Source organism: Mobula birostris, chromosome 27, assembly GCF_030028105.1.
Source record: "Mobula birostris isolate sMobBir1 chromosome 27, sMobBir1.hap1, whole genome shotgun sequence".
Classification (NCBI taxonomy): Eukaryota; Metazoa; Chordata; class Chondrichthyes; order Myliobatiformes; family Myliobatidae; genus Mobula; species Mobula birostris.
In genome coordinates, this window is record NC_092396.1 from 19,864,041 (window position 1) to 19,890,109 (window position 26,069).

The 26,069-nt window shown below is 41.6% G+C and overlaps 1 protein-coding gene and 1 long non-coding RNA gene across 12 annotated transcripts in view; one reads left to right on the forward strand and one right to left on the reverse strand.

The window, feature by feature from the left end:
- LOC140188549 (pleckstrin homology domain-containing family G member 5-like) overlaps positions 1-26,069 on the forward strand; it is a 110,982-nt gene that overhangs the window by 30,387 nt on the left and 54,526 nt on the right. For 9 of the 11 annotated variants that reach the window (XM_072244950.1, XM_072244943.1, XM_072244952.1 and 6 more), the window contains 6 exons: positions 8,262-8,391; positions 11,239-11,341; positions 11,931-11,991; positions 12,521-12,612; positions 13,513-13,649; positions 20,784-20,947. In XM_072244950.1, the coding sequence (XP_072101051.1) occupies positions 8,349-8,391; positions 11,239-11,341; positions 11,931-11,991; positions 12,521-12,612; positions 13,513-13,649; positions 20,784-20,947 (600 nt within the window). In that variant the 5' untranslated portion in view covers positions 8,262-8,348. Of the gene's footprint in view, positions 1-8,261; positions 8,392-11,238; positions 11,342-11,930; positions 11,992-12,520; positions 12,613-12,657; positions 12,716-13,512; positions 13,650-20,783; positions 20,948-26,069 lie in introns of those variants that run through there. The other 2 variants (XM_072244948.1, XM_072244949.1) reach the window with 2 other exon arrangements.
- LOC140188550 (uncharacterized) lies at positions 6,422-24,451 on the reverse strand. Its single transcript, XR_011883325.1, has 3 exons — positions 24,373-24,451; positions 20,847-20,917; positions 6,422-6,965 (listed from the first exon to the last, which is right to left on the reverse strand). It is a non-coding gene; the product is annotated as an uncharacterized lncRNA (long non-coding RNA).

Genomic DNA, 26,069 nt, shown 5'->3' on the forward strand with positions numbered 1-26,069 from the left:
GATTTTAATGAGGCAAACTGGTTCAGTAAGTTTGCCAATGACATGCAGATTGAGGCATAGTGGACGGCGAGGAAGACTATCAAAGCTTGCAGCAGGATCTGGACCAGCTAGAGAAATGGACTGAAACATGGCAATTGGAATTTAATGCAGACAAATGTGACATATTGCATTTTGGGAGGACAAACCACAGTAGGACTTACACGGTGAATAGTAAGGTATGAAGGAGTATGGTAGATCAGAGGGATACAGATTCATAATTCCTTTAAAGTGGAGTCATGGGAATATAGGGTTGTAAAGAGACAGTTGATTCATTGACCTTCATAAATCAAAGCACTGAGCACAGGAGCTGAACGTTATGTTGCAGTTGTATAAGGCATTGGTGACGCTTAATTTGGAGTATTGTGTCCAGTTCTTCTCATTGCTGCCGTCAAGGAGAAGGTACAGCAGCCTGAAGATGCACGCTTAGTGTTTCAGGAACAGCTTCTTCACCTCTGCCATTGGATTTCTGAATGGACAATAAACCCATGAACACTACCTCACTTCTTTTTGCACTACTTTTTCCATTTTAATATAAATAAATATATAATGTATAGCATTCATTATTATGTATTGCAATGTACTTCTGCAAACAGCAAATTTCATGACATATGCCAAGTGATATTCTAATTGAGGTTTTGTCACCTACCTACACGAAAGATATCAAAAAGATTGAAAGAGAACAGAGAAAATTTACAAGCGTATCACCGGGACTTGAGGACCTGAGTTTGAAGGAAAGGTTGAATTGGTTGGAACTTTATTCCTTGGAGCATAGGAGAATGAGGGAAGATTTGATGGTGGTGTCCAGAATTATGAGGCTTCTTTCACTGAGGGTGGGTGAGACTAGAACCAGAGGTCATGGGTTAAGGGTGAAATGTTCAAGAGGAACATGAGCGAAATCTTCAGAGAGTGGTGAGGGTATAGAGCGAACTGCCAGCATAAGTGGTGGATGGGGTTGGATTTCAAAATTCAAGCAAAGTTTTGATAAGTACATGGGTGGGAGGGGTTTAGGGAGCTATGGTCAATGAGAACATTATTCCTTGGAGCATAGAAGAGTGAGGGGAGATTTGATGGAGGTGTACATAATTATGAGCATATAAATAGGAAATTAGGTAGAATAGGAGCTTAGCATTAATTAGATGGCCGTTTTCTCTGTTGTACTGCTCTGTGACTCTATGTCTATCTTGAAACTGTTGTTCAGAAGACACAGGAGCAGAATAAAGTTACTCAACCGTTCAAGTCTGCTCTGCAATTCAATCATGGCTGAGTAATTTTTCCCCATTCTCCTCCCTTTTCCCCCGTAACCTTTGATACCCTTACTAACCAAAAGCCTATCAACCTCTGCTTTATGACCTGGCCTCTACAGCTGTATGTGGCAATGAGTTGCATTTTTCACCACCCTCTGGCTAAAGAAATCTTGCTTCATCTCTGTTCTAAAGAGAAGCTCTTTTATTCAGAGGCTGTACCCTTTAATTCCATACTTCCCCACTATTGGAAACCACCTCCTCACTTCCGCTATGCCTAGGTCTTTCAATATTCAGTAGGTTTCAATGAGACGCCATGCCTCTCAGTGAACACAAGCCCAGAGCCATCAGAAGTCCTTCATGTGTTTACCTTTTCATTCCCGGGATCATTCTCATAAACCCACCCTCTCCAATGCCCGCGTATCCTTTTGTGTGAAGGAAGGTTTGATTGAACCTGGAATACGTTAAAGGGCTGGTACAAGATTGTTGGCTGATATAAAACTTTTCACAGCACTCAAGATATGGTCTGACCAATGCCTTATAAAGCCTCTGCATTACATCGCTGTTTTTATATTCTAATCGCTAACATTACATTTGCTGTTCTGACTATCAAATCAACCTGCGAGTTCACTTTTAGGGAATCCTACACCAGAACTCACAAATCCCTTTGCACCTCTGATTTCTGAGTTCCCTTCTCATTGAGAAAGTAGTGTACGCATTTATTGCTTCTATCAAAGTGCATGAACATACACTTCCCTACACTGTACTCCTTCTACCATTCTTTGCCCATTCTCCGAATCTGTCCACTCCTGCTGCAGGCCCCTGCTTCCTCAATAATGCTTACTTCTCCATCTTTCTTTGTATTATGTGTAAACTTGGCCACAAAGGCATCATTTGCATCATCCAAATCTATTAACATGTAACATGAAAGGTAGCAAACCAAACCTGACCTTTGTGGAAAACCACTAGTCACTGGCAGCCAACCAGAACTGGCCCCCTTTATTCCCACTCTTTGCTTCCTGCTCGTCAGCCGATCTGCTGTCCATGCTAGTGTCCTTCCTGCAAAACCGTGGGCTGTTATCTTGTTTAGCAACCTCGGGTGCAGCACTTTGGCAAATGCCCTTTGAAAACTCATGAAAATAACATCTATCAACTCTCCTTTGTCCATTTTGCCTGTTAGGATAGGATTGCATGCAGCATCTTCTGGCATGAGCAGAAGTGTGGTGAAGGTCATGGGATAATTTATTAACCTGAAACTACTGTGAGACATTTCTGCCTGAGGAGCTATTGAATCTGACCCAACTGCCAATACATATTATGTCGTGATCTGCTGCTCTCCTCATACTGTTTGGTAAGACTCTTGCTCTTTTGCTCACTTGCTCTCTGTCATCTACTTTCCACGTTTGCACTATCCAACTCCTAATTCTATCATTCTCCATTTTAATTTTCTTTCCTTCTCTCTATTTTAATTTCATTCTCTCATCCTTTCCTCTTATCCTCCCTCTCTCATCCTCTCTCTCCCTCCGCTCTCTCATCCCTTTCTCTTTCTCTCACACCCCTCTCGCCCGCACCCCCTCCTCTCGCGCCGCCCCCCCGACCCACCCTCACCCCCCTCGCCCTATCATCCCCTCTCACCCTTTTGTACTTTCCACTGTTTGCATTCTTCACCTCTGAGCTATTATCTTCTCCACTTTAATGTTGTTCCCTCTCTCTGATATCCTGTGCTTCCACCCTTGTGTTGGGCACGTAGCCAAATGGTTAAGGCATTCGTCTAGTTACCTCAAGGTTGCTAGTTCGAGCCTCAGCTGTGGCTGTGTGTTTGTGCCCTTGAGCAAGGCACTTAATCACACGTTGCTCTAGTCTGTGCGGGGAGTGGTGCCTTGTAAGGCATGAAAATGCCGACACAGGCCTCTCATGGTCTGAGTCAACGTTCCCTCCCTCCACCCTTCTCATTCTGTTCACCCCCTTTTCTCATCCCCTCCTACTGTTCACTGTCTTTTCTACCTTCCTGTTCTCTGAACACAGGTTCAGCACCTCATGGATCAGTAGAACAACCCGTGAAATGGATATGGAATATCAGAGGGCAGAAAGATTGCACATTCACCTGAATCGTACCACGTTAGTTCCATTCTGAGATGTGTTCTCATAGGTTTAGAATTAATGCAAGTTGCAAAATTTACAGTTGGTTAATTCAGGCAATCAATATTAAGCGATTGGCAAATCTGTAGTGATGTCTGATCACTGTGTGATGGCTGTATAATCACTCCACAAGATGACAATCAATGTTTGTATTATTCACAGATAGCCAAATAAATGACCTTTCTGACCCTTTCCTCAGATGACATTCACACACTCGCATAGGGCACTAGAAAATGACCTTTCACAGAAAAATAAGGCAGGCTGATTTCCTTTCCCTCACCCTTGGGTCACTAGACTACAATCGGCAGCAAAACCCAGACTCTTTTCCACTCTCACTAACAAGGGTCACTAAGCAGCGGTCAGGAGCAGAAATCTTGACTGATTTCCCTTACTTTCAACCTCCGAGACACTGGACAATGATCAGTAGCAGATTTAGGACCAGGATTATGCTCTTTAACCCCTCGGACATTCATGATTGTTCTGTGGTTTAATTCCTAAATCCCTCTACATGATTAACCTGGAATTGTGTGTTTGCAGAAGAGTGTACTTTGTGTGTGGAAGGTTTCCTTTAGCTTCATCACTGTAACACAGGCCTTTATTTTTAAATTGTCATTCATCTGAGAAAACCACAGTCAGGAAATAGTTTCTGTGTACCCAACGGATTCACTTACTGCAGGGGAAAGTATCACAAAAACAGGCTCTTATGTCCACCAGATTTACCCTGATCATCATGTACTCATCTGCACTAATTTCATTTGCCAGCACTTGATCTGTGGCCATGTATGCATTGGCAACCGTGCTCATGTCAGTAGTTGAAAACAGATCCTCCTCATATGCTCTCTTAATATCCTACCCCTTACCCTAAACTTGTACCTCTAGTTTAGGCATTCTTGACATGGGGAATAATTTTATACTGTCTCCTTACCGGTGCCCCTCATAATTAATTATGTGCACCTCTATCAGATGTCCATCAGCCTTCTCCATTTCAAAGAAAACAAGCCTAGGCTATTCAGCAATGCACACAAAATGCTGGAGGAACTCAGCAGGCCAGGCAGCATCTGTGGAATGCCGAGAGGTTTCAGCCCGAAGCATTGACTTTTCTTTTTTCCATAAATGCTGCCTGGCCTGCTGAGTTCCTCCAGCATTTTGTGTGTGTTGCTCGGATTTCCAGTATCTGCAGATTTTCTCTTGTTTGTGGTTGGATTCCAATCCGTTCAGGCTCCCTCCATAACTGAAATTCCCCCATTTGTCGTGGTTAATCTGTGCATCTCTCCAGCACAATCGTATCCTTCCTAAAGCATTGAGACTATAATTACATACTGTTTTTCAGCTGTGTATAACTTCCTTCCAAAGAACTATATTAGTTATTTGCCCCAAGTAATGAAGGCAAGTCTCCCGTATGCCTTGATCACCTTACCTACTTGTGCTGCGATCTTCAGGTTACTTGGATTGTATACCAAGGCCTCTCTGTTCTTCAATACTCCCTAAGGCCCTACTATTCATTATGTTAGTCCTCCCAATATGCATTACCTCAGGCTTGACAGGATTAAATTCCTTCTTCCATTGCTCTGCTCATCTTACCAATTGAGCAATATCTTGCTGTAGCCGACATTGAGGTTCTTCACTACTGATTTTCATAAAATCTGCAAATTTACTGATCTTGACCCTACATTTCAATCCAGATCATGACTGTAATAGCAAACAATAAGCGTCCCAGTATTGTTATGTCACAGATCAGAGGCTTCGAATAACAAAAAGCAAAACTCCAATATCGCACTCTGCTTCCTAGTATCAACAATGATTTGATCCATTTTACCTACTGGCCCCGAATCCCATGAACTCGTTAACTTTTTGCGTCAGAATCCCAATGATCGTTAAGGGATTAGGAGTTTGTACCTTGAGGAGAACAGAGAAAACTTGGAATAAGGCAGCCTTGTGCTTTAAATTCACTGAGAGTTTATCAGTGGAAAGAACAGATAAAAAGAGTGCTCACCCTGAGTGACTATGCTTATTCCTGAATAGTTGCAGTCAGACCTACCAGCAGTAGTTAAGGCTGTCTGCAGAGCCAGTTGAAGGCATTTTTGGTTTACTGAACTACTGTGAAGAGAGTTCCACCCAGAGCACAACATTTGTTCAGGTGTCTGTTCAGTGTCTGTGCTGAGCTTGAAAACAAATTCTTGTTCTTCCTCCATTGAAGCTTTCAGCTCTGGATTACAGTCCATCAGAGGGAGGATTTACTTCTTGGTCTGGTTAGTTATAAATTGGAGGATCTCTGACATCTACAGAATACCTTTACTGGCATTGTGCAGCCTGCTGACTATCCCCTCTGCGAAGTTTGCTTGAAGTCGAGTCAAAACTCTGCTGGTTGTGCTGAGTGGCACCATCACAGTAGACGATCAGTAGCAATGGTAAAGCGGCCCCCACCTGCTCATTGATGCCATCCCCAGCAGGTTGCCCTGAACTGTAAAATCACATGGACCATGACCTTTATGGGTCACCTCCCACTGCCTTACTATGAGGTTTGCAGATGGGAATTCCTTACTTGTAGTTTATTACATTAAGCACAGATGCTTCCCTGAATAATATTTGTGGCAGATTCTTGGAGAATCCAAAATCCTTGGAGGGTTTGACTGAAAATAATAAAACACAGAGCAGTCAAACACACCTTTTATCGTTCATTTAAATGATATTCCGGGATGTGTCAAACAAACAGATAAGCCTTTATGGATATGTTAGCAAGCTACTTCACTTTTCTGCAGGTTTATTTCTGAAGTTGTTTGGGTGATTCGTTTTCCTCCTCCGACTTACTGGGATATTTATATAAATTTGTGCCGTTTTTATGGCTGTAGCTCTGCTAAGATCTGATTATGTAGAAGAAGCAATGGGTTTCATAACATGCTGTCCACTGTAGCTTTGAATAGAAGGTGCAGGCATCCACTGGAACCTCTGCACAGCCGGTCAGTTTCCAGTTCCATGCACAAGGTGTGGATCCAGGGCTCTACAAAGGATGTTCACAGTGATTTGTACCCCAAATCACTGATGGCTTTCTTTACCCCTGCTCAAATTTTAACCTGTGCAATACCTGCTATGGGCATATGAAGACACGCAGTCCTCTTTTATTGTCATTTAGTAATACATGCATTAAGAAATGATTAAATGTTTCCTCTGGTGTGATATCACAAAACACAGGACAGACCAAGACTGAAAAAACTAACAAAACCACATAATTATAGCATATAGTTACAACAGTGCAACAATACCATAACTTGATGAAGAACAGTCCGTGGCACAGTAAAACGTTCAAAGTCTCTCAAATGTCCCACATCTCACGCAGATGGGAGAAGGAAGAAAACTCTCCCTGCCGTGCCCGACCACAATCTGACTCTAAGTCGTCCGAAAACTTCGAGCCTCCAATACAGAGTACCGAGAACCATCTCTATCCAAATGATTCGACCTCAATCTCGGTCGCCAGCAGCAGGCAAAGCCGGGGATCTTGGGGCCTTCCCTCGGAAGATTCCCGAACGCCCAGTAACAGCGGCAGCGAACCTGCGTTTCAGAAATTTGATGGGACAATGTGGACAGTGCTTGAGTCAGTAGCTAACCTGTGTCCTACCTGCCTGGAAAGGTGCAAAGGGGTCTCCTGACTCATGGCTAATGACCGGTGACTGCCCACTGGTTGAATTCAGCCAGTGTAGGAGGCATTTTGTTTATCTTTTACAGAACAAAATGATAATTCAGTGAAATGGTGAAGGAAAAATTTAAATAGGATACTAAGTAAGATGAGAAGTAGGACCGTATTAATCAGGTTGATTAAATGCTCTGACAGAGCTCAGCTTTGAACTGGTCACAACAAATGGAAACCCACAAGATTTAAAGGTATCTCTAGTACAGTGCTGTATTTTCATTGATCTGAACTCCTCCTCTCTCTTTCTGTTGTGTCTGGCACAGATTTCGAAGCTCCTGCTCACCACAACTCTTTTCTATTGTGTCATTTGTGATATAAATGTACAACACTCTGTGATTCCACTCCCTGTTGAGAGAACTGAAATTAGGAACGTTTTTGAAGCTACTTATTCCTCTTCTCACAGCATTTTTGTGAGAAGGAGATCCACGATCATGGTGGGTTGTAGACCGTATCAGACTGATTGCGGGAAACTAAACTTCTCCAGAGATTCTGGACCTGCACTCTATGAAGCTCTTATTAAAACATCGACATAGTTGGAAAGGAGCAGTGGATAAAATACAGAGTGTGCGGCTGTGAAGCAGTGCGTCTGAGAGGGCTGAAGGGTGCACACTGTTTGAGGTTTTTGAGGTGGCAGAATGCCAAGCATGTTAATAAAGGAACTTCGTATTTCCCTGAGCTAAGCTAAGGACGTCACTAAGCACCCATTATTTCTTAACTACCTGGAATAGATTAATTGTGCAACCAACAGCCACATCAGTCATTTGTATTAATGAACAATTGTGTTTAAACTAGACAGGAAAGCGATACGATCAGTGGAATATCATGATTGTGTTCATTCTAGTGAAGGGCAGTGTGGTGCTGTGATAACAATGGTGAGCCATTGTCATCATGACACCATAGAGCCCTTCACCCTTCTCAAAAATGATCAGAGACAGGAATGCCCCAAACACATTCTTAGTTTTATATGCAATTTCAGATGAAGTCCTGAATTCATCTGGAGTTGGGAAAACTTGTACTCCTCCTCCTCCTTTCAGATTCAGGCACTTGCACACGTAATTCTTGGAAATGATTGTATTCTGCAAGGAGTGTAGCATTGTCTCTGTCACATTGCTCATTTCTGCCATGCGTTTTACTTATCTCATCTCTTTTACTTTCAGGTGTGCCATCATGGTGACTGTAAGGAAATTAACAATCAGTCTCCACTGAACCTCTGTGCATCATGTGACAGCAAAATCCACGAAGCAATGCACTTTGATCGGCATATCCGATTTGACCTCCCACCTCAAGGTTTGCTTCTTTGTCTCCTTCCACTATTCGCTTCCTACTTTGTGGGACTTGCTGTGTTTTCCCGACTGCACTGGCAAGATGCCTGATACTGTTCATCGTGCCTTCACCTTCACAGCATTCAGACCTCGTTGGGCCATTCCGGCAGGGAGTTTATTGTGTAGTCAGGCAAACACAGCAGCCCTCTGCCAGGTCAGTTCCTGTCTTTTCCAGACTGACCTTGAATTTATTGTTAGTTACTGCTCTGTCCCACATTCCAGTCCTCTAAATATTTCTCATCATTTTTCCATTACTGAATCTCCATCTGTTGGTTCCTTCTCTCAATATCTACGTCTGTGTGACGTTTCCCACTCCCTCCAATCTCAGTACCGCTTGACTCTGTAGCAAAACAAAATCTTGATGCAAGAATCCAACAGATTAAGCTCCTTCCTTCATTAATCTAATCAGGTCTATCAGGTCTAAGCTGCTTCAGTAGTCTGATTTTTTTTTTGTTCTGGATTCCAGCAACTGCAGTTTCTCGAGTCTCTGATGGACTCTGCAATTCAAAGAATCATACAGAGTGAGTAAAGACCAAATCCACACCAACCATAAGGCACCCATTCATATTAGTCCATCGTCTAGCACTTGGTCCATATCTCTAAGGTCCTGTGTAACAGCATTGAGTATTACAGTTAGTTCCCCTTGGTCAGAGACGAGAGAAATTCTGCTGGGCCACCTGCTCTCTGTACATTGATATTGTTTGAAGAGAAAAGTTATTTTTATGTTGGGTGAAGACAGGTCCCGGATCAGTTCGCGTTTCCTGTCTCTCACCTGCCAATACCGCAAAACGTAGCATACGATACAGTTTCTGACTGGATGATCCAGACCCCACCTAATTATCTGGATAATTTTTACAATGATGGTATGGAAATTTAAATTTAATTAAGTGGGGAAATAGAAAGATGATTCACGTAAAGCCCATCTGCTCCACTAATATCCTTAAGGGAAGAAAATCCGTTACATGCTCTGACATATATGTGACTATATTCCCATACTTAAGTAGTTGACTCTTAAGTCCCTCACAATACGTTCAGCTTTGTCCAAAATGTTAAGAAAATAAATAATAAAATCAGACAAACTATGCAGAATCAACCTCAGTGGCAGATTTTGTCATTCCCAGAACAGTCTATTCTGCAAACTGTTCTTCATTACAGTATGAGAAGATGTGCCAAAGTTTGGCAGACTCTTGAAGCAAACTCACATAGTCAAACTCAGTGTGATACCTTTGAACTAACATAAATGGATTCTTCCAAGTTACACATCACTCTCACTTATGACCAAAGTTCTGGACATTCAAATCTATCAACAGTTTAATTTAATTCTTTCACATAATCCAGTAATCAATGGCTGGGTCAGCATTTGGTACCCATGTCTTATTGTCTTTGATCTGACTAATTATCCTCCTTGGAGGTCAGTTAAAAACCACTTTGCTGTGGGCCTGGTTGCATGTTTCAGGTAAGATCAACAGATATCATTCCATAAAAGAATACTAGTGAACCAACTGCTGTTTTACAGCAGTACTCAATAATTCCAGAATTTATTTAATTGGCCAAATTTAAATTCCACAGCTGTTATGGTCAGATTTGAACTTATGTCTCTTGATCATAAAACCTCTGGATTGTCAGTCCCTTTCCCTATGCTGCAGCTCCGTGCGAATAACTTAACAAATTGCAAGGATTCAAGAAGGCAGCTAACATCCTTTCATTCTTGAGGGTACCTAGCATTGGCAATAGTTGGTTTTGCCAACGTTGCACACGTTCTCTGACTGAATGAATGGAAAACTGCAAGGTTTATCTTTTACAAAAGAAAAATACAGTATGATATTTTAAGTATTTTTGATTTCTCAAGTAATTCAGCCACCTTTTTTTCTAACCTCTTTTCAATATCAATGGTTCAATTTCAATGATTCAATGGTTCCACTTAATGTCAGAGAATGTATTACAGTATACAACCTGAAATCCTTACTCTTCGCAGGCATCCACAAAACAGAGAGAAAAAAACCCCAAAGAATAAATGTCAGTAAAAATGTTAGAACCCTTCCCATTCCCACGCACAAGCAGCAGCAAAGCATCAACCCTTCTTCTCCCCCCACTTGTTCTAGCAAAAAGCATCAGTACCACCCCCCTCCCCATCCTACCACCAACCAAGCAATAGCAAGGCCCCAGGGACCAGGATCTATAGACCACCAAAAACCACTGTCCATCCGAACACTTCAACACCTCAACAGTAACAGTAACAATAATGAAAAGGAGAGAGAAATATCGATCCTGCCACAGTGAGAGGCGAAGGTAACAGCTTGCTGTCCCAATGTTACAGTCCACAGTGTCACTTATGTTGAGTTCCTCCGACTTGAGAATCAACAAACTCTCTCTCACCATCGAGAGAGAGAGAGCGAGTGATTGTTCAAGTGCAGAGGCCTTTAAAAGCCACACCCGCTGTCTCGATGTTTCAATCCATTTTCGAGCTGGATCTGTATTACGGCCTTCTTTCACAAGGTGCTTCAGTGCAATCCACAGGAGAGTTTGAAACAATATTTGCTATAGAAATTCAAAGCTTTATTAGGACAAGAACAAAATCTTTACAAAGAATTAGTTTTAAGCCATGACCTGAAGAAAAATGGAAGTAGTAAGACTGAGGGACTCGGAGGAGAGGTTCCATAGACACAGCTAGCATCGGTGGATGCTGTAGGTAGACAAGAAGCTTAAGTTGCACGAGATTGAAATCCAGGATACATCCTGGATTTCTAGAGATACCAATAGATAAGGCCAAAGATAGGGGTTGGAAACACCTAAACTTCTGTTGTTTACGCAGGGTCTGTTTTGTCCAGGAATGTCTCAACACGGTCCTGTCCACCACGGACCAGAACTTCGTCAGACAAGGAGGAGGATGATGATAGCGGGATGGATGGAAAGAGGTAAAAGTGGCTGGAAATTTATCTAGATCATGCGCAATTTTGCTGTATTTGGTCTTACACCGAGGACCGCAGATTCAAACCTGTGGAAGCATTTCATCGAAAAGCATTTGTTTTATTTTAAACAAGCCTGCCAAATTATTGGTCAGGAATTTGACAGAGACTTTCCAGTTTTGTCCAGAGAATCTGTACCTGATTACTTTCATCTGAAAGTGTTGACCTTGCTTGCACTTTTCACAATTAAGTCCGTTATTATCCAAAATTATAGTACCATGAACTATTAATACCTGTTGACTCTGCACAAGGTCCCAGCATGCAGCAATCCTAAGGGACAGGTTCACCTATTTCCTTCCCACTGGTTCTGTGATACAGCAAGCACAGTTACCGAGTAATGTACTGAAGCCTCTGCAGAGAGGCAAGAATTTGATCCCTGTATGAGTCATCATCCGTTGACATGTCCCTAGGGTGGATTAACTGAATCTAGGACTGAATGTGAGGGGAAAATGAGACAGGGGATGTATTTGGTGTAAGTGGGGCATGGTATTGTATTTATGGTAAAATTTGCTCTCATTGTATTTTCTTAATTGCATAGTGAGAAGAGGAATTCTGCACTTAAGCTGAGCAAGAAGAAAGCTCGTCGACGCCACACAGATGTGAGACTCGCCTTCATATTGTACTGTGTCGAACATGATGAGATTCTATTTGCCCTGATCCCTCCCCCGTCACCCAAGACCCACTCTTCCTATCCGCCCATCTCCCACTTTAATTTCTGCATAGGGCACTATTTAAATTTCCTCCAAAATGTCTTTTCACACTCTCGCAGGGTAGGTGCAGCATGGGCTGGACATTGGATAGAAATGAACTGGTTTCCAATATTCATTCTTGATTTCTAGCAGTTTTATATTAGAGTATAACATATTCAATCAATATTTAGTTGAGAAGCCCTTATGGGATTTATGTAGGCCAGAGGAAAGTGGCATTGTGTTACCAGTCAGGACTGGTACCTGAGATAACTTGTGAGTTCTGTACCTCCAGTATTCAATGCTAAAAGCTCATGTGTAGTCGCTACTGTAGAAAATGGTGGGATTATTGAGAGAAGCATTATGCCATCTTCCTATTAGACCTCTCCAAGCTTCTGTTGTACGATATTGCTCCGGGAGCTGACTCTCTCTTGTTTTACAGGATCCCAGTAAGGAATGTTTCACTCTGAAGTTTGATTTGAATGTCAACATTGAGTCAGAAATTGTCCCTGCAATGAAGAAAAGGACTCTGGGGTAAATCAGAGGGATTTTGAAAACTTCCCTAATCTGCCACTTCTCTCTCCAAGCTATCCTGAAAATGCTGTCTTTCCCTGAGTCCTGCTGGTCCTGTGATGAGGTACAGTAACTAGTGGGTTATCACAATCAGTGTTTGCGCCCTCATGCTAAAACGGGCTACAGATGGAATCCCAAATGTTTTATCCCATTTAAATTCTGGTATTCTCAGCCAGAGGCACTCAAAATGAGTTTAACATGCACAGGCACTTAATAATTCATCCATATGTAATTAATTGCCTTTAGCAACTGCTGTCAGATAATGTACAGACACATGTACATTACTGAAACTAGTGCCAGACAGAGAAAAGTTGTTATAGGCTACATTTGAGAATCAAAGTCAGATTGCCATCAAGGCCTGCTGCTGATATTTTGAGGACTTGAGAATGCTTTAGTATCTTTGTACAATGGAGAATGTCATAAAATGCACATCCCTTCCTGAGCGGCAGTAACCATCTCACTGGGCATGACCTCATCGAACTGAAGAGCTGACAGCTCCAAATTGATTGAGCGGCTCAAACTCCCATGCCTGAGCTCAACCTATTAAATGTAACTGAATCAGAGACCCAAATTTATGTTTTCCACTCTGCAACAGAACCATAGACTGTATAATTCAAAAGGAGTCGGGATTATTCCTCGAGAGGTACAGAAATGCCAGACCATGGAGAGTGGGTAGGGTGTGTGTCTAGTGAGATTACACTCGCACAGAGCCAGCATGGACTCAATCCAACAAGTGGCGCTTTCTGTGCTTTTACATTTCTGTGAGACTGTGACAATTATCGACTCCAAGTTCTAACTGTGAATAAATTAGCATTGTCGAGTTTTCATTGCTTTACTGAAGTGTGCGTTTCTCTACTGCAGGGAAACACTGGTGCCAGTATTTGAGAGAAAAGGCATTGACTTGAACCAGGTGGAGATTTTCTTGGACCATTCTTATACCCCTCTGCCCTTGTATTTCGAGGCATATCGTTTTGGTGGACACTACCTAAAAGTTAAAGGTAGGTGGTCTGTTGAGGGGCATGCGTGATGTCCTCAGAGAGAAATGAGGACCTGGTCTCAGTGGTGTTGTTTTTACCATGGTGATACAGAGCAGCCCTGGGTTCAGAGGCCAGTTGCCAAGCAACTGACAGAATTTCAGCAGAGTGCTGAGAGAACCATTCATGTTCGGGTAGCACTAACGCACAGATAGTGTTGACCCTTGACCTGTACTGAGATTTGCAACCCTGTTGGAAGAGGGGGCACTTATTACTAAGTTACTGAGCATGAGATTCTGACTTCCTGATCTGCAGCAGGAAAATATAAAATGTGGGTTAGGAAATGATTCAGAAGAAGTGAATTCAGAGTAACAGGAAGAGGCTGTTTTATCACTTAAGCATCTATTGCCATTCAGAGTTTAGGGCGGATACGTGATCTCGTTCCACATATTGAGTTATGTCTACTTGTATTTTTAATTAATAAAATTCTAATAAGATTCTAGATGATCAGACACCAGTTGTGATTCTTAGAAAAGAGAACCAGAGAATCTTTTCAGCATGGAAGGAGGTCATTTGTCCCTTTGGCTCGTTTGGCTCCATATAAAAACAATACAGGCTGTCGTATTCTCTCATCCTCTCCCCTCAGCCCTGCATATTCTTTATTTTCAGTTATTTTCCGAGCTCCTTTTTGAACACTGTGCTCCACTAGTACACCAGCAATGCATTTGAGACTTTCACCAGCTGTTGTGTTAAAAATGCATTTCCTCTGTGTCATTTTGCTTTTAGACAACCCCTCATGCATGAAGCCCAAGTCCTTGGCCCTTCTACCAATGGGAACAGTTTCTCTTTACTATATCTACATCCTTATTGATGTTATAACTCCTTATAATTAACTATGCTCCATTGAGAATACATACAGCTTCTCCAGTCTTTTCAAAAGCATGATGCCCAGAACAGGACATAATATTCCAACTATAGCAAGCATTTTACATGCCTTTATTGGTTGAACACCCAAGTTGGTTCGGTTTGTCATTGATTCTGTTAATGGTTATTAATCTATAGATTTATTGAGTATGCCTGCAAGAAAATGAATCTCAGGGTTGTATATGGTGACATATATGTACTTTGATAATAAATTTACTTTGAATTTGAAATCCCATGATCCTGTATGGTTTTATAGAAGCTTCCACAATTTATCTAGCCCCTTTCAGTGAACTATGCACACTATTGCCAGTTCTTGTATTCCTTTTAGTTCCCTAATTAAAATTGCCTCCTCTCAATTTTCAGTATTAAATTTCACCTGTTCTAACAACTTGCCTTTATCTTCTTGAGGCCCGTTAATAACCTTTTTACAGTTCATTGTGACAGCTGATCGACACAAAGTATTAATCACACAATTAAAAAGTAAATCATGAATTAATCACTGTTTTTTTTGCACTGCTAAACATATGAATATACAAAAATGACCCAAGGGAGAAAGCCTTTTCTTATAAACCCAATAATATAAAGTTCTTATTGTGTTCAGAGTGTTGCTGAAATTTCTTACAGGACTTTATCAAAGGGCTTTCAGAACTCCTAGAACCTTCCTACGACTGCACTCCCTCCTCCAAATCTGTGCTTGTTCACATCCCCAATTTCCTTCAACTCAGCATTGATAAACAACCATGTGTCTCAAGTAACCTGTCTGCACTCACTGCAGAGCTTTGCAATTTTTAGTGGATTAGATGTTGCAAGGTCAGGGAAGGTGTGGGAAGGACGGGTATGTGAGAGTTAAGGAGCCATGGTTTGGGAGAGTGAAGGAAGAAAGGGATTGGAGAACTCAGCCGGCAGGTTGGTTGTCGGTACCTAAGCTTTCAAGCAAAGTGATTGACAGAAAGTAACCTGTAGGAGTTATTGATGATTCGTTTTAAACACTGGTGTTACATGTGTTAATATGTTTAATAAAAATTAACACAATAAATTGTTATTGCTAATCACCATTACTTGGTAGCCATACAATTAATATCCTTTAGTCATTTAATATTTCTCATGTTTTGCCCCGTATCCTCATAAGTCTGCAAATTATGGATAAATTATTTTCTAAACATGAGTTTCTGCAGATGCTAGAAATCCAGAGCAACACACACAAAATGCTACAGTTTTGATGAAGGATTTCAGCCTGAAATATCAGCTATTTATTCCTCTCAATAGATGCTGCCTGTCCTGCTGAGTTCCTCCAGCATTTTGTGTGTGTTGCACAAAATGATTTTCTGTTGCTATCATCAAAGAGATTTATAATGTTGAATATTTCAAGATTTAGCACATATCTTTGTGAGTCAGATCCTGGTCATTTGAGCATCTTCTATTATCTCTACCCTCTTTCTCTTGTCATGCAGCAAATTTCAAGTCAATAAATTTACCTCAAATTCATGTGCTCTAACTATATTCAATAGTGTCCTAGAGGAACTTCATCTTTTGGAAATCCAAATAAACAACAACTACAGATAAAGTAAAAATCTCTCAAGTGGAAATGGGTTTGCTGAGTTACCGGTCCTATTCTGTTCAGATGTGAGTCATTTCACAAAGAAGCAAACTTTGGGAACACTTTTAACATTTGCTGACAGCACCAGTCTCCAGGGCCATTGCAGACACAATGGCTGGCTTGGTAACAGAGCAATGCCTCACTTGTAATGTAGATAAACACAAGGAATGGTTCAGGTGTTAGTATCATGAAGATGGAATAGAGCTCTAGGAAGCACGGTCATTTGACCCTCCAATCATGAATAAATGTGGACAGAATCGTGCTCCATCTCAGGTAACAAGGACCTCTTTCTGCATTGACATCTGGAATGAAGAGCTGCTGGAAGTCTGGCTCTGATGGCCTGTTTGATCCAGTTGATTGTCCTGTACTTCAGGGAACATATATTTAGAACTCCTTACGGAAATTCCTGTTTCTGGGGATTTGTGATTAGTTCAGACTTGCTGCTTTCTTCCAATCTGGGAACAAAAATTGTAAGGGGGGGGGGATCAAAGTTCAAAGTACATTTATTATACAACCTTGAGATTTATCTCCTAACAGGCAGCTTCGAAACAAAGAACCCAAAAGAGCCCATTCAAAGAAGAAGACCGTCGAACACCCAATGTGCAGAGAGAGTAAACAAGACAAATCACGCAAACAATAAATGCAAGCGAATCGTGTTCTGAACTGAAGTCCATAAAGTGAGTCAGTCCACAAAGAGAGTCCACCCATGGACCGTTAGATCAGTGCAGAATGAAGGAGCGAGCTCAACCAGCCTCACCCTCGCCTCGGCCCCCATACACCCTGATCAATCAAAACAGATTAATTTCAGTCCAGAAAGTCTGAATGACATTGTGTCACCCAATGTCGGTGCATTAACTCATTGGCAGGCTTGGTAAATGTTAACTAACAAAGTAAGGCTCCCTTGAGACAGGCAACCACAATGTTGAGTAAATTTTTATATTGAAAGTCTACAGTATTAGAAGCACAGTCTGCTGAACCAGCTGTTTCTCTCTCCATTGAGACAGTGGACATTTATTTGTACCTCTTGAAGCAAAGAAATTTCTTTAATCCCTGTTTGTTGTAGCTTTCTTTTTGCAATCCCATTTCAGTAACCTCCATACTGGTTGATCTTATTGCACAAATTTTAATATCATAATTAGAACATGCATGAAAGATATATGCAATTAATTAAGTAAGTAAGTTCATGAACAATGGGTTTCCAAAATTAGAAGTAGTGGAGGAAAGAGGCAAGATAAATTTGAGGAAATATAAACATTTGAATTTTCTATATATTCTGCATGTAACACTGTTACCACGTGTAGTGGCATCTGCACTGGACATTGATGCTAGTGGTCCTGCATTTGAATCCAACCAGACCCTTGCAAGCTTTCTATCCGTGCTGCGTTGAGCATCGAGGTAGCAACACGGCCTCGTAAAAACAGGCAAAAATGCTAAATAAATGACCGGGTTGCTGCGCGGTGTGTCACAGGGCGTGAAAAGGAACAACAACTGTCACCACAGCCCACGTTGTGGTTCAGAAACCAAGGCCCCTTTCACTCAAGCCTCACTGAGCCATTTCCCTCCCCACCCCACACCATCTGACATGGGGAAAAAATAAGATCTGAATCGGTTGCAAAGAATCTGCAAAGTGGCACAGGGCAAGATGGCAGGTGAGGATCAGAAATGGAAAATCTGATGTTGCGAACTTTGTTAAGAAGTCGTGCTGAAGGGTCTTTTTCTCTGCTGCATATCTCTGTGGATCTAAGAATAGTAAATCATTTTTAGCATGTGGATAAGCAAATGATCAGGAAAGGGAATTACATATTGTTATTTATTGCAGAACAATTTGAACACAAGATATCTTATTGAAATTAGATATAGTCCTAGTGAGATCACACATTGATTATTGTGTTGTAGTCTTGCCTTTGTATCTATTGAAGGGTGTACTTGCAATCATTTGAAAATTTATTTCAGTAGTGGGAGAGACTAGGACTAAAGAGCACAGCAACGGAATCAAGCAATTTTCTTTAGAACAGAGATGAGGAATTTATTTACACAGAGGGTAGTGAATCTGTGGAATTCATTGCCACAGACGGCTGTGGAGGCCAAGTCATTAGGTATATTTAAAATGGAGGTTGATAGGTTCTTGATTGGAAGTTTTGGAGAGAAGGCAAGAAAATGGGGTTGAGACGGAAAATAAATAAGCCATGATCGAATGATGGAGCAAACTCCAAAGACCAAATGTCCTAATTCTTCTCCTGTGTCTTCTGGTCTTACAAAGGGAAAACAGTAAATTTTTACCAGATTGATTCGTGGGATGATTGAATCCTTTGAGGAGAGATTAACTAGACTGGACCTAATGTTTCTAGACTACAAAAGAATGAGAATTGATCTTGTTGAAACATACAAAAAAAAGTGCGGCCAGATTTGGGAACAGCTTCTTTCCAACTGTGATAAGACTGCTGAACGGATCCTGACCCAGATCTGGGCCGTACCCTCCAAATATCCAAACCTACCTCTCAGTTTTTTTGTACTTTCCATTTTTCTATTTTCTATTTATGATTTATAATTTAAATTTTTAATATTTACTATCGATTTGTAATCCAGGGAGCGGGAAGCGCAGAATCAAATATCACTGTGATCATTGTACGTTCTAGTATTAATTGTTTGGCGACAATAAAGTATAAAGTATTTACAGGACCTGACTGGACGGACGCAGAGATGCTCTGTCCCCTGTTTAGTTTGTTCAGAACTACGGGACAAATGTCTCAAAATAAATGGCTGGCCATGAAGAGCGGAATGAGAAGAAATTCCTTCAACCGAGGGTTTATGAATCTTTGTGGTCCTCTACCCAAAGGGGCTATGGTAGCTTAGACACTGAATTTATTCAGGCCGGGGTGATGAATTTTTGCATAATAAGAAAATCAAGGTTAGTATGGAGCAGCAAGCCAGGCAACATCTTACTGAATGATGGAGCGGGTATAAGGGGCCAAGTGATCTATTCTTGTATCTATTTTTATGTTTTTATACTTACTCTAATGAAGCAATTTCACTGAGACATAGCATGATTCACAGGGTAAATAATGAGAGGCTATTTCCCCTCAGAGGGAAGTCCAGAACCTGGAGGCCTGCACTAGGTATAAGAATTTGCCTGTTAGGACTGAGATAAGATAGAATTTCTTTATGTAGAGGATTATAATTCCTCCTCAGCCACAGAGGGCTATGGATGCTCAGAAGCTGAGTATATTCATACCGGATTCTTAGAGATTTGGATAGTAGTGGGGTCACAGGATATTTGAATCAAGTGAAGGAGTAATTATAGGAAAGATGTCAATAAAATTGAGAGAGTACAGAGGAGGTTTACTAAAGTGTTGCCTGGGTTTCATCTCCTAATTTACAGAGAAAGGTTGAACAAGTTAGGTCTTTATTCTTTGGAGTGTAGAAGGTTGAGGGGGGACTTGATAGAGGTGTTTAAAATTATGAGGGGGATTGATAGAGTTGACGTGGATAGGCTTTTTCCATTGAGAATGGGGAAGATTCAAACAAGAGGACATGAGTTGAGAGTTAAAGGGCAAAAGTTCAGGGGTAACATGAGGGGAACTTCTTTACTCAGAGAGTGGTAGCTGTGTGGAACGAGCTTCCAGCAGAAGTGGTTGAGGCAGGTTCGATGTTGTCATTTAAAGTTAAATTGGATAGATATATGGACAGGAAAGGAATGGAGGGTTATGGGCCGAGTGCAGGTCGGTGGGACTAGGTGAGAGTAAGAGTTCGGCACGGACTAGAAGGGCTGAGATGGCCTGTTTCCGTGCTGTAATTGTTATATGGTTATATGAGTGGGTCAGCTCTGAATTTACTGAATGGCAGGCTTAAAGTCATTTAGCCCATTTCTGTTTCATTCTTTTGGTTAATACTGAGTGTGCTCCAGCACACGATAATCATTTTTGTTCCCAGAGCATGGTTTGTGTGCAATGGGATCCACTGGTACCGTGCATGCATCAGAATGTAGTTTAGTAATGATCGTACACCAAGCACGGTTAGCATCAACCGCACAACGGATCAGTGCTGAGCATGTGCAGAGTGCGATTAATATTGAGTGTGTAGCAGTATGGAGGAGGCACTGTATCGTGAGTATATTGGAGTGTGATTGGTAACAAGAGTATACCTGTGCAATGGTTAATGTATTGTGTGTACTGGAGTGCGACTGGCATTGAATATGTATCAAGAGCAGAGCAGTGCTGAGTACAGTTCAAAATGTTACGTGTTTTCCTTATGACTGGGAGTTTGATTATTATAGATTGTAGATGGATGGACAGTTTGATACGTTTTCGCTGCTTGGGTGAGCAGTGACCGAGATTCTGGGGTCAAAGAAGAATGGTGCGACCACAGGGTATTGTCTCAACCAGTGTGTCTGATGTGATATGGCAAAAAATTGGTTTGTGCTATGCCCCAGTTACTACCTCAATCAGTCACTGAACCAAGGCTAATTCTGAAGCAGATACTGCTGATTAATGGTCCCTAGGCCAGAGAGTCTGCTTTCTCTGGGGAGATCAATAATGTTTGACTTGAGGGTATGTTTGTACCAATCTCTGCTTTGATCTGAGAAGAGGGAACACTGCCCCTGACTCCAGTTCGAATCATTCTCTGCTCTCACTCTGCAGCGAAAGCTGGAAAGGAGCTGAAGGTGGAACAGGCTGTTAAGGAATTCAAATCGTTGAGCTTACCCATCATACATGATTCGATGGTCAACCCACCCTTTATCTGCACCCCTGCGATGGACAGGATGGATCACCCTCTGCAGGGACAAGAAAACGTGGACATGGGGGTGAGATATTTCATTTCTTTAAGAATTATTACAGATGTTTAAACTGTCGCCAATTACTAAGATGGCAGGCTTAAATGTAACTAACTATAGCATTGGGACTGGTAACCACCCCCTCCTCTTCCTCCACCATCAGAATTCTGAACGGTCCATGAACTTTTATCTTGTTATTCCTTTTTATTGCATTATTATTTTGTAATACAGTGGATTCAGGTTAATTGGGCCATCAGTTAACTGGCGCAGCCATTTATTTGGAACGATTCTTAAAGAACAAAAACAAGTTGAGAAAATAACTGGGATTCCCTTCATTTATTTGGGACGCTATGCCGCTGAGATGCAACTGGACTTGGGAGTCCTCATGCAGGATACCCTTAAGGTTAACCTCCAGGTTGAGTCGGTGGTGAAGAAGGCGAATGCAATGTTGGCATTCTTTTCTAGAGGAATAGAGTATAGGAGCAGAGATGTGATGTTGAGGCTCTATAAGGCGCTGGTAAGACCTCATTTGGAGTACTGTGGGCAGTTTTGGTCTCCTTATTTAAGAAGGGATGTGCTAACATTGGAGAGGGTACAGAGAAGATTCACTAGAGTGATTCTGGGAATGAGAGGATTAACATATGAGGAACGTTTGTCCGCTCTTGGACTGTATTCCTTGGAGTTTAGAAGAATGAGGGGGGACCTCATAGAAACATTTCGAATGTTGAAAGGCATGGACAGAGTGGGTGTGGCAAAGTTGTTTCCCGTGATGGGGGAGTCTAGTACGAGAGGGCATGACTTAAGGATTGAAGGGCGCCCATTCAGAACAGAGATATGAAGAAATTTTTTTAGCCAGAGAGTGGTGAATCTATGGAATTTGTTGCCACGGGTGGCAGTGGAGGCCAAGTCATTGGGTGTACTTAAGGCAGAGATTGATAGGTATCTGAGTAGCCAGGGCATCAAAGGTTATGTTGAGAAGACGGGGGAGTGGGACTAAATGGGAGAATGGATCATCTCATGATAAAATGGCAGAGCAGACTCGATGGGCCGAATGGCCAACTTCTGCTCCTTTGTCTTATGGTCTTATGGTCTTAAATGGGGCAGGAGACTGTTGCCGAACATTTTCTAACTAGCGTCAGTCGAGTGCATGTCGTGTGGCCATTAGACACTACACCGTGCTAGAGCGAGCAATTTTAGAATAGTGTCACTTTCAAGTTTGTGTTCAAAAAGCAGTGACTTTTGTCATTGATAGCTGGCAAGAAATAAAAGGCAAGGCAATTTGGAACTGCTTGCTTACTGTAGATTCAAGCATTCAGGTTTGGAGATGCCAGTGATGGCTGGGAGTGAAAATGAAAAGATTTCACTCTTCAACAAGTTAGGAACAATGAAGGTTTTGAGGCTATCAAGAATCATCTTGAATGTTACAATGAAAATGAAGATTTGGAGGATACAATCACTGACAGCGTTGTATGAAGGCAGTCCACGAACTGCACTAGGAGGATGCACTGATTTTGTTGATATAGTCATTCGAAGAACATGACAGTATACACTGAATGAATTCCTCCATCCATGACTATTAGGAACTAATGCAGTTTTGTTGTGCTGTAGTAGCTTTGGTAGTGTTCTAATTTATTCTGTATTTCATTTGAATTCATGATATGTTACTTAGTTACATGGTAGTTTGTATTTTTTATACCTTTTTAACTGTTTCCATGAAAATTTGGCTGATTGGGGCAGCCACTTAATTAGGCCAAAATGTACTAATCCCGATGTGTCCCAATTAACCGGAATCCACTGTGTGTGTGTGTGTGTGTGTGTGTGTCCTTACACAACTCTACTGCTGCAAAACAACAGATTTTGTATCATATCATATAATCAGTGATAATAATTCTGATCTTGAATTGCTGCCCCTGAGTTCAAGAAGATGGTTTGGTTCATGGTTCCTGACCATAATATGCATTTATTGGAGAACACACTCTGATTCAAATCTGAAGCACAGTTTTACATCCTGTGAATGCACGTATTTTTGTTTCCCACATACACAGAAGCTATTTTAATTTATTTGCATAATGTGTTGCTAGCGAAGGCAGTGTTTATTGCTCACGCCCTATTGCTTTTACTGTTACAGCCGTTCTGGTGAATTTACCCTCATAGTGCTGCATGGGGAATTCCATGACTTACACACCTACTGATAAAAACAGAAGGGACAACATACACTCAGTGGCCACTTTATTAGCTAACTCTTGTACCAAATAAAGTGGCCAGTAAGTCTATGTTCATGGCCTGCTGCTGTAATCCATGCACTTTAAGTTTCAACATATATGCATTTAGAGATGCTCCTCTGCACACCACTTTTATAACACACGGTTATTTGAGTTACTGTCACCTTCCTGTCAGTTTGAACCAGTCTGACCATTCTCCTCTGACCTCTCTCATTAGTAAGGCATTTTCGCCCATGGAACTGCCATACACTAGATGTTTTTTGGTTTTTTTGTACCATTCTCTGTCAACTCTGGAAACAGTTGTCTGTGAAAATCTCAGGAGATCAGCAGTTTCTGAGATACTCAAACCACCCCGTCTGGCACCAACAATCATTCCGTGGTCAGAGTCACCTAGATCACATTTCTTCCCCATTCTGATGTTTGGTCTGAATAACAACTGAACCTCTTGACCACATCTGTATGCTTTTATGCATTGAGTTACTGCCACATGATTTTTATTCACGAGTGGGTGTACCTAATAAAGTGGCCACTGAGTACACAGGAGATACTTACAGAAGAAGTGAATGTTAATGTGAGTAGATCAGGTGCTAACCAAGTGAGCTGCTTTGGGCCAGGGTGAGGTTAAGTTTCTTGAGAGTATTTGCAACTCTCTTCGTCAGGTCATTTGGAGAATTTTTCATAACATTCTTGACTTGTGCCTTCAAAGTATTGTTCCTGTGCAGAAGAACAATGGTGCAATATGGGGCACCCAGCTGCTGTCAAATCAGCAGCTCCATTTATGTCAGTGTGTTCAGCTGTATAGGTTTTCAAATTTAACTGTGCCTTTTTAGGTTCAAGTGTTGTGTTTTCAGGCTAACCAACTGCATGCTCAGACTGATCCACTGGTGTAACATCGCATCCAGTGTCAAGTTCAAATATCACGTTTTAATCATTCTTTTCCAGTTTTTGTTAAGTCAGCCCTTTTTTATGTTAAGCAGTGTGAAAAGTTCCCCTGAGTTAAATATTGACTTGCTTCCTTTACATGGTGGAAGTAGTGCGAACATTGGAAATGTTGAAATCCTTAATTTAATTATTTACACCTTATTTTATGTATTTTCCTACAGGCTCTCTTGATGAGCTTTTCAGTTAGCAGTGATGTGGCATCACCCCTTTTGTCCTCTTTTCAACTTACCTTGGAACTGTGTGTTTGCCCACTTACCCTGCATACGAGATAGGTCAGTAAGCTTCACTTACAAATATTCCATCGCTTGAGCAGTTTTTGGTGTTCTCAAAGATTAAATTCGCCACTGATTCCACCTGCCTCTGAATTCAGCCATCATTGCTTCCACACACGACGTGTCCCTTTGCATAGTGAGTACAGAAAGCCAGAACAACAATTCTGTGGTAATTTCCTCAATTCAACCACAAACGCAGCAAAAGTTCAGTAGCTTTTCTTAACCATGAATCCAACTCGAACATTTGCTTAATTTCATTTAGTTTATCTACCAGTTCTTTAAAATTTTTATTACCAGATTTCTCTGGGTTTGCCAAGTCTCTCATTGCGTTATAATGGGCGTTTCCACTTAAGGTAGTCCTGTATTTATTTTCTTCATCAATCTCATTTGGAGGAAACAAAGTTTGTTTATTTATTTATTGAGATTCAGCATGGAGTAGGCTCCTCCAGCCCTTCGAGCCACGCCGCCCAGTTCAGTGATAGCCTAATCATGAGACAATTTACAGTCACCAATTATCCTACCAACCAGTATGTCTGTGGACTGTGGGAGGAAACTGGAACACCCGGGGGAAACCCATGCAGTCATGGGGAGAACATACGGACTCCTTACAGGCAGTGGCGGATATTGAACCTGGGTTGCCTATACTGTAAAGTGTGGTGCTAACCACTATGCTACCATGCTGTCCAGTGGAAAATACCTTACAATGTTCTTACTAATTGTAGGTTTGAGAGTCAAATACCGCAATTGAACCTACTGCAACTGTTGATATTTTCCTCTCTATTTTTTACAGAAAGTAGTCGTTAGATATTTCTCTCTCCCGAGTCAATGTTTTGAGAAAGAATTTCTGTATGAACCTACCTGGCTTCAGGAGCAATTTTCCATATCACCAGTTCGATATAAACACAGTGCTGACTGTGTTTTATCCTTTAGGGAATTAATTTATTTTCTTCAAGCCTACTGACTGTACATGTCTACTCATTCAGCCCTTACAGGGACTGTGGTATCTACCAAAAATCAAAACAATGGCACTAGATAAGGTCATAAAGGGAACTTCTGGTACATAGTCCTTCGTAGTGTTGGGCACATGGCCAAGTGGTTAAGTCGTTCATCTAGTTATCTCAAGGTCGCTAGTTCAAGCCTCAGCTGTGGCAGCGTGTTTGTGCCCTTGAGCAAGGCACTTAATCACACATTGCTCTAGTCTGTGCGAGGAGAGGCGCCCCACACAGACTTCCAATCTGTACCTTGTGAGGCATGAAAATGCCCGACACAGGCCTCTCATGGTCTGAGTCGACGTTCCCTCCCCCTCCCCCCTTCGTAAATCAAATTTTTGACTACTGGAGTTGGGATATTATGTTGAAGTCGTATAAAATGTTGGTGAGATCAAATTTGGAGTATTGTGTGCAGTTCTGGTCATTTGCATATAGGAAGATATCACTAAGATTGAAAGAGTTTAGAGAAAATATACAAGGATGTTGCCGGGACTTGAGGATCTGAATTGTAGGGAAAAGTTGAATGGAACAGGACTTCATTCTCTGGAGCATAGGAGAATTAAATCATGAGGGATATAGATAGGGTAAATGCAAGCAAGCTTTTTATACTGCAGTTGGGTAAAACTAGAGGTCATAGGTTAAGGGTGAAAGGTGAAATATTTAAAGGGAACCTGAGGCAGAACTTCTTTACTCAGAGAATGGCACGGGTGTGGAACAAGCTGCCAGA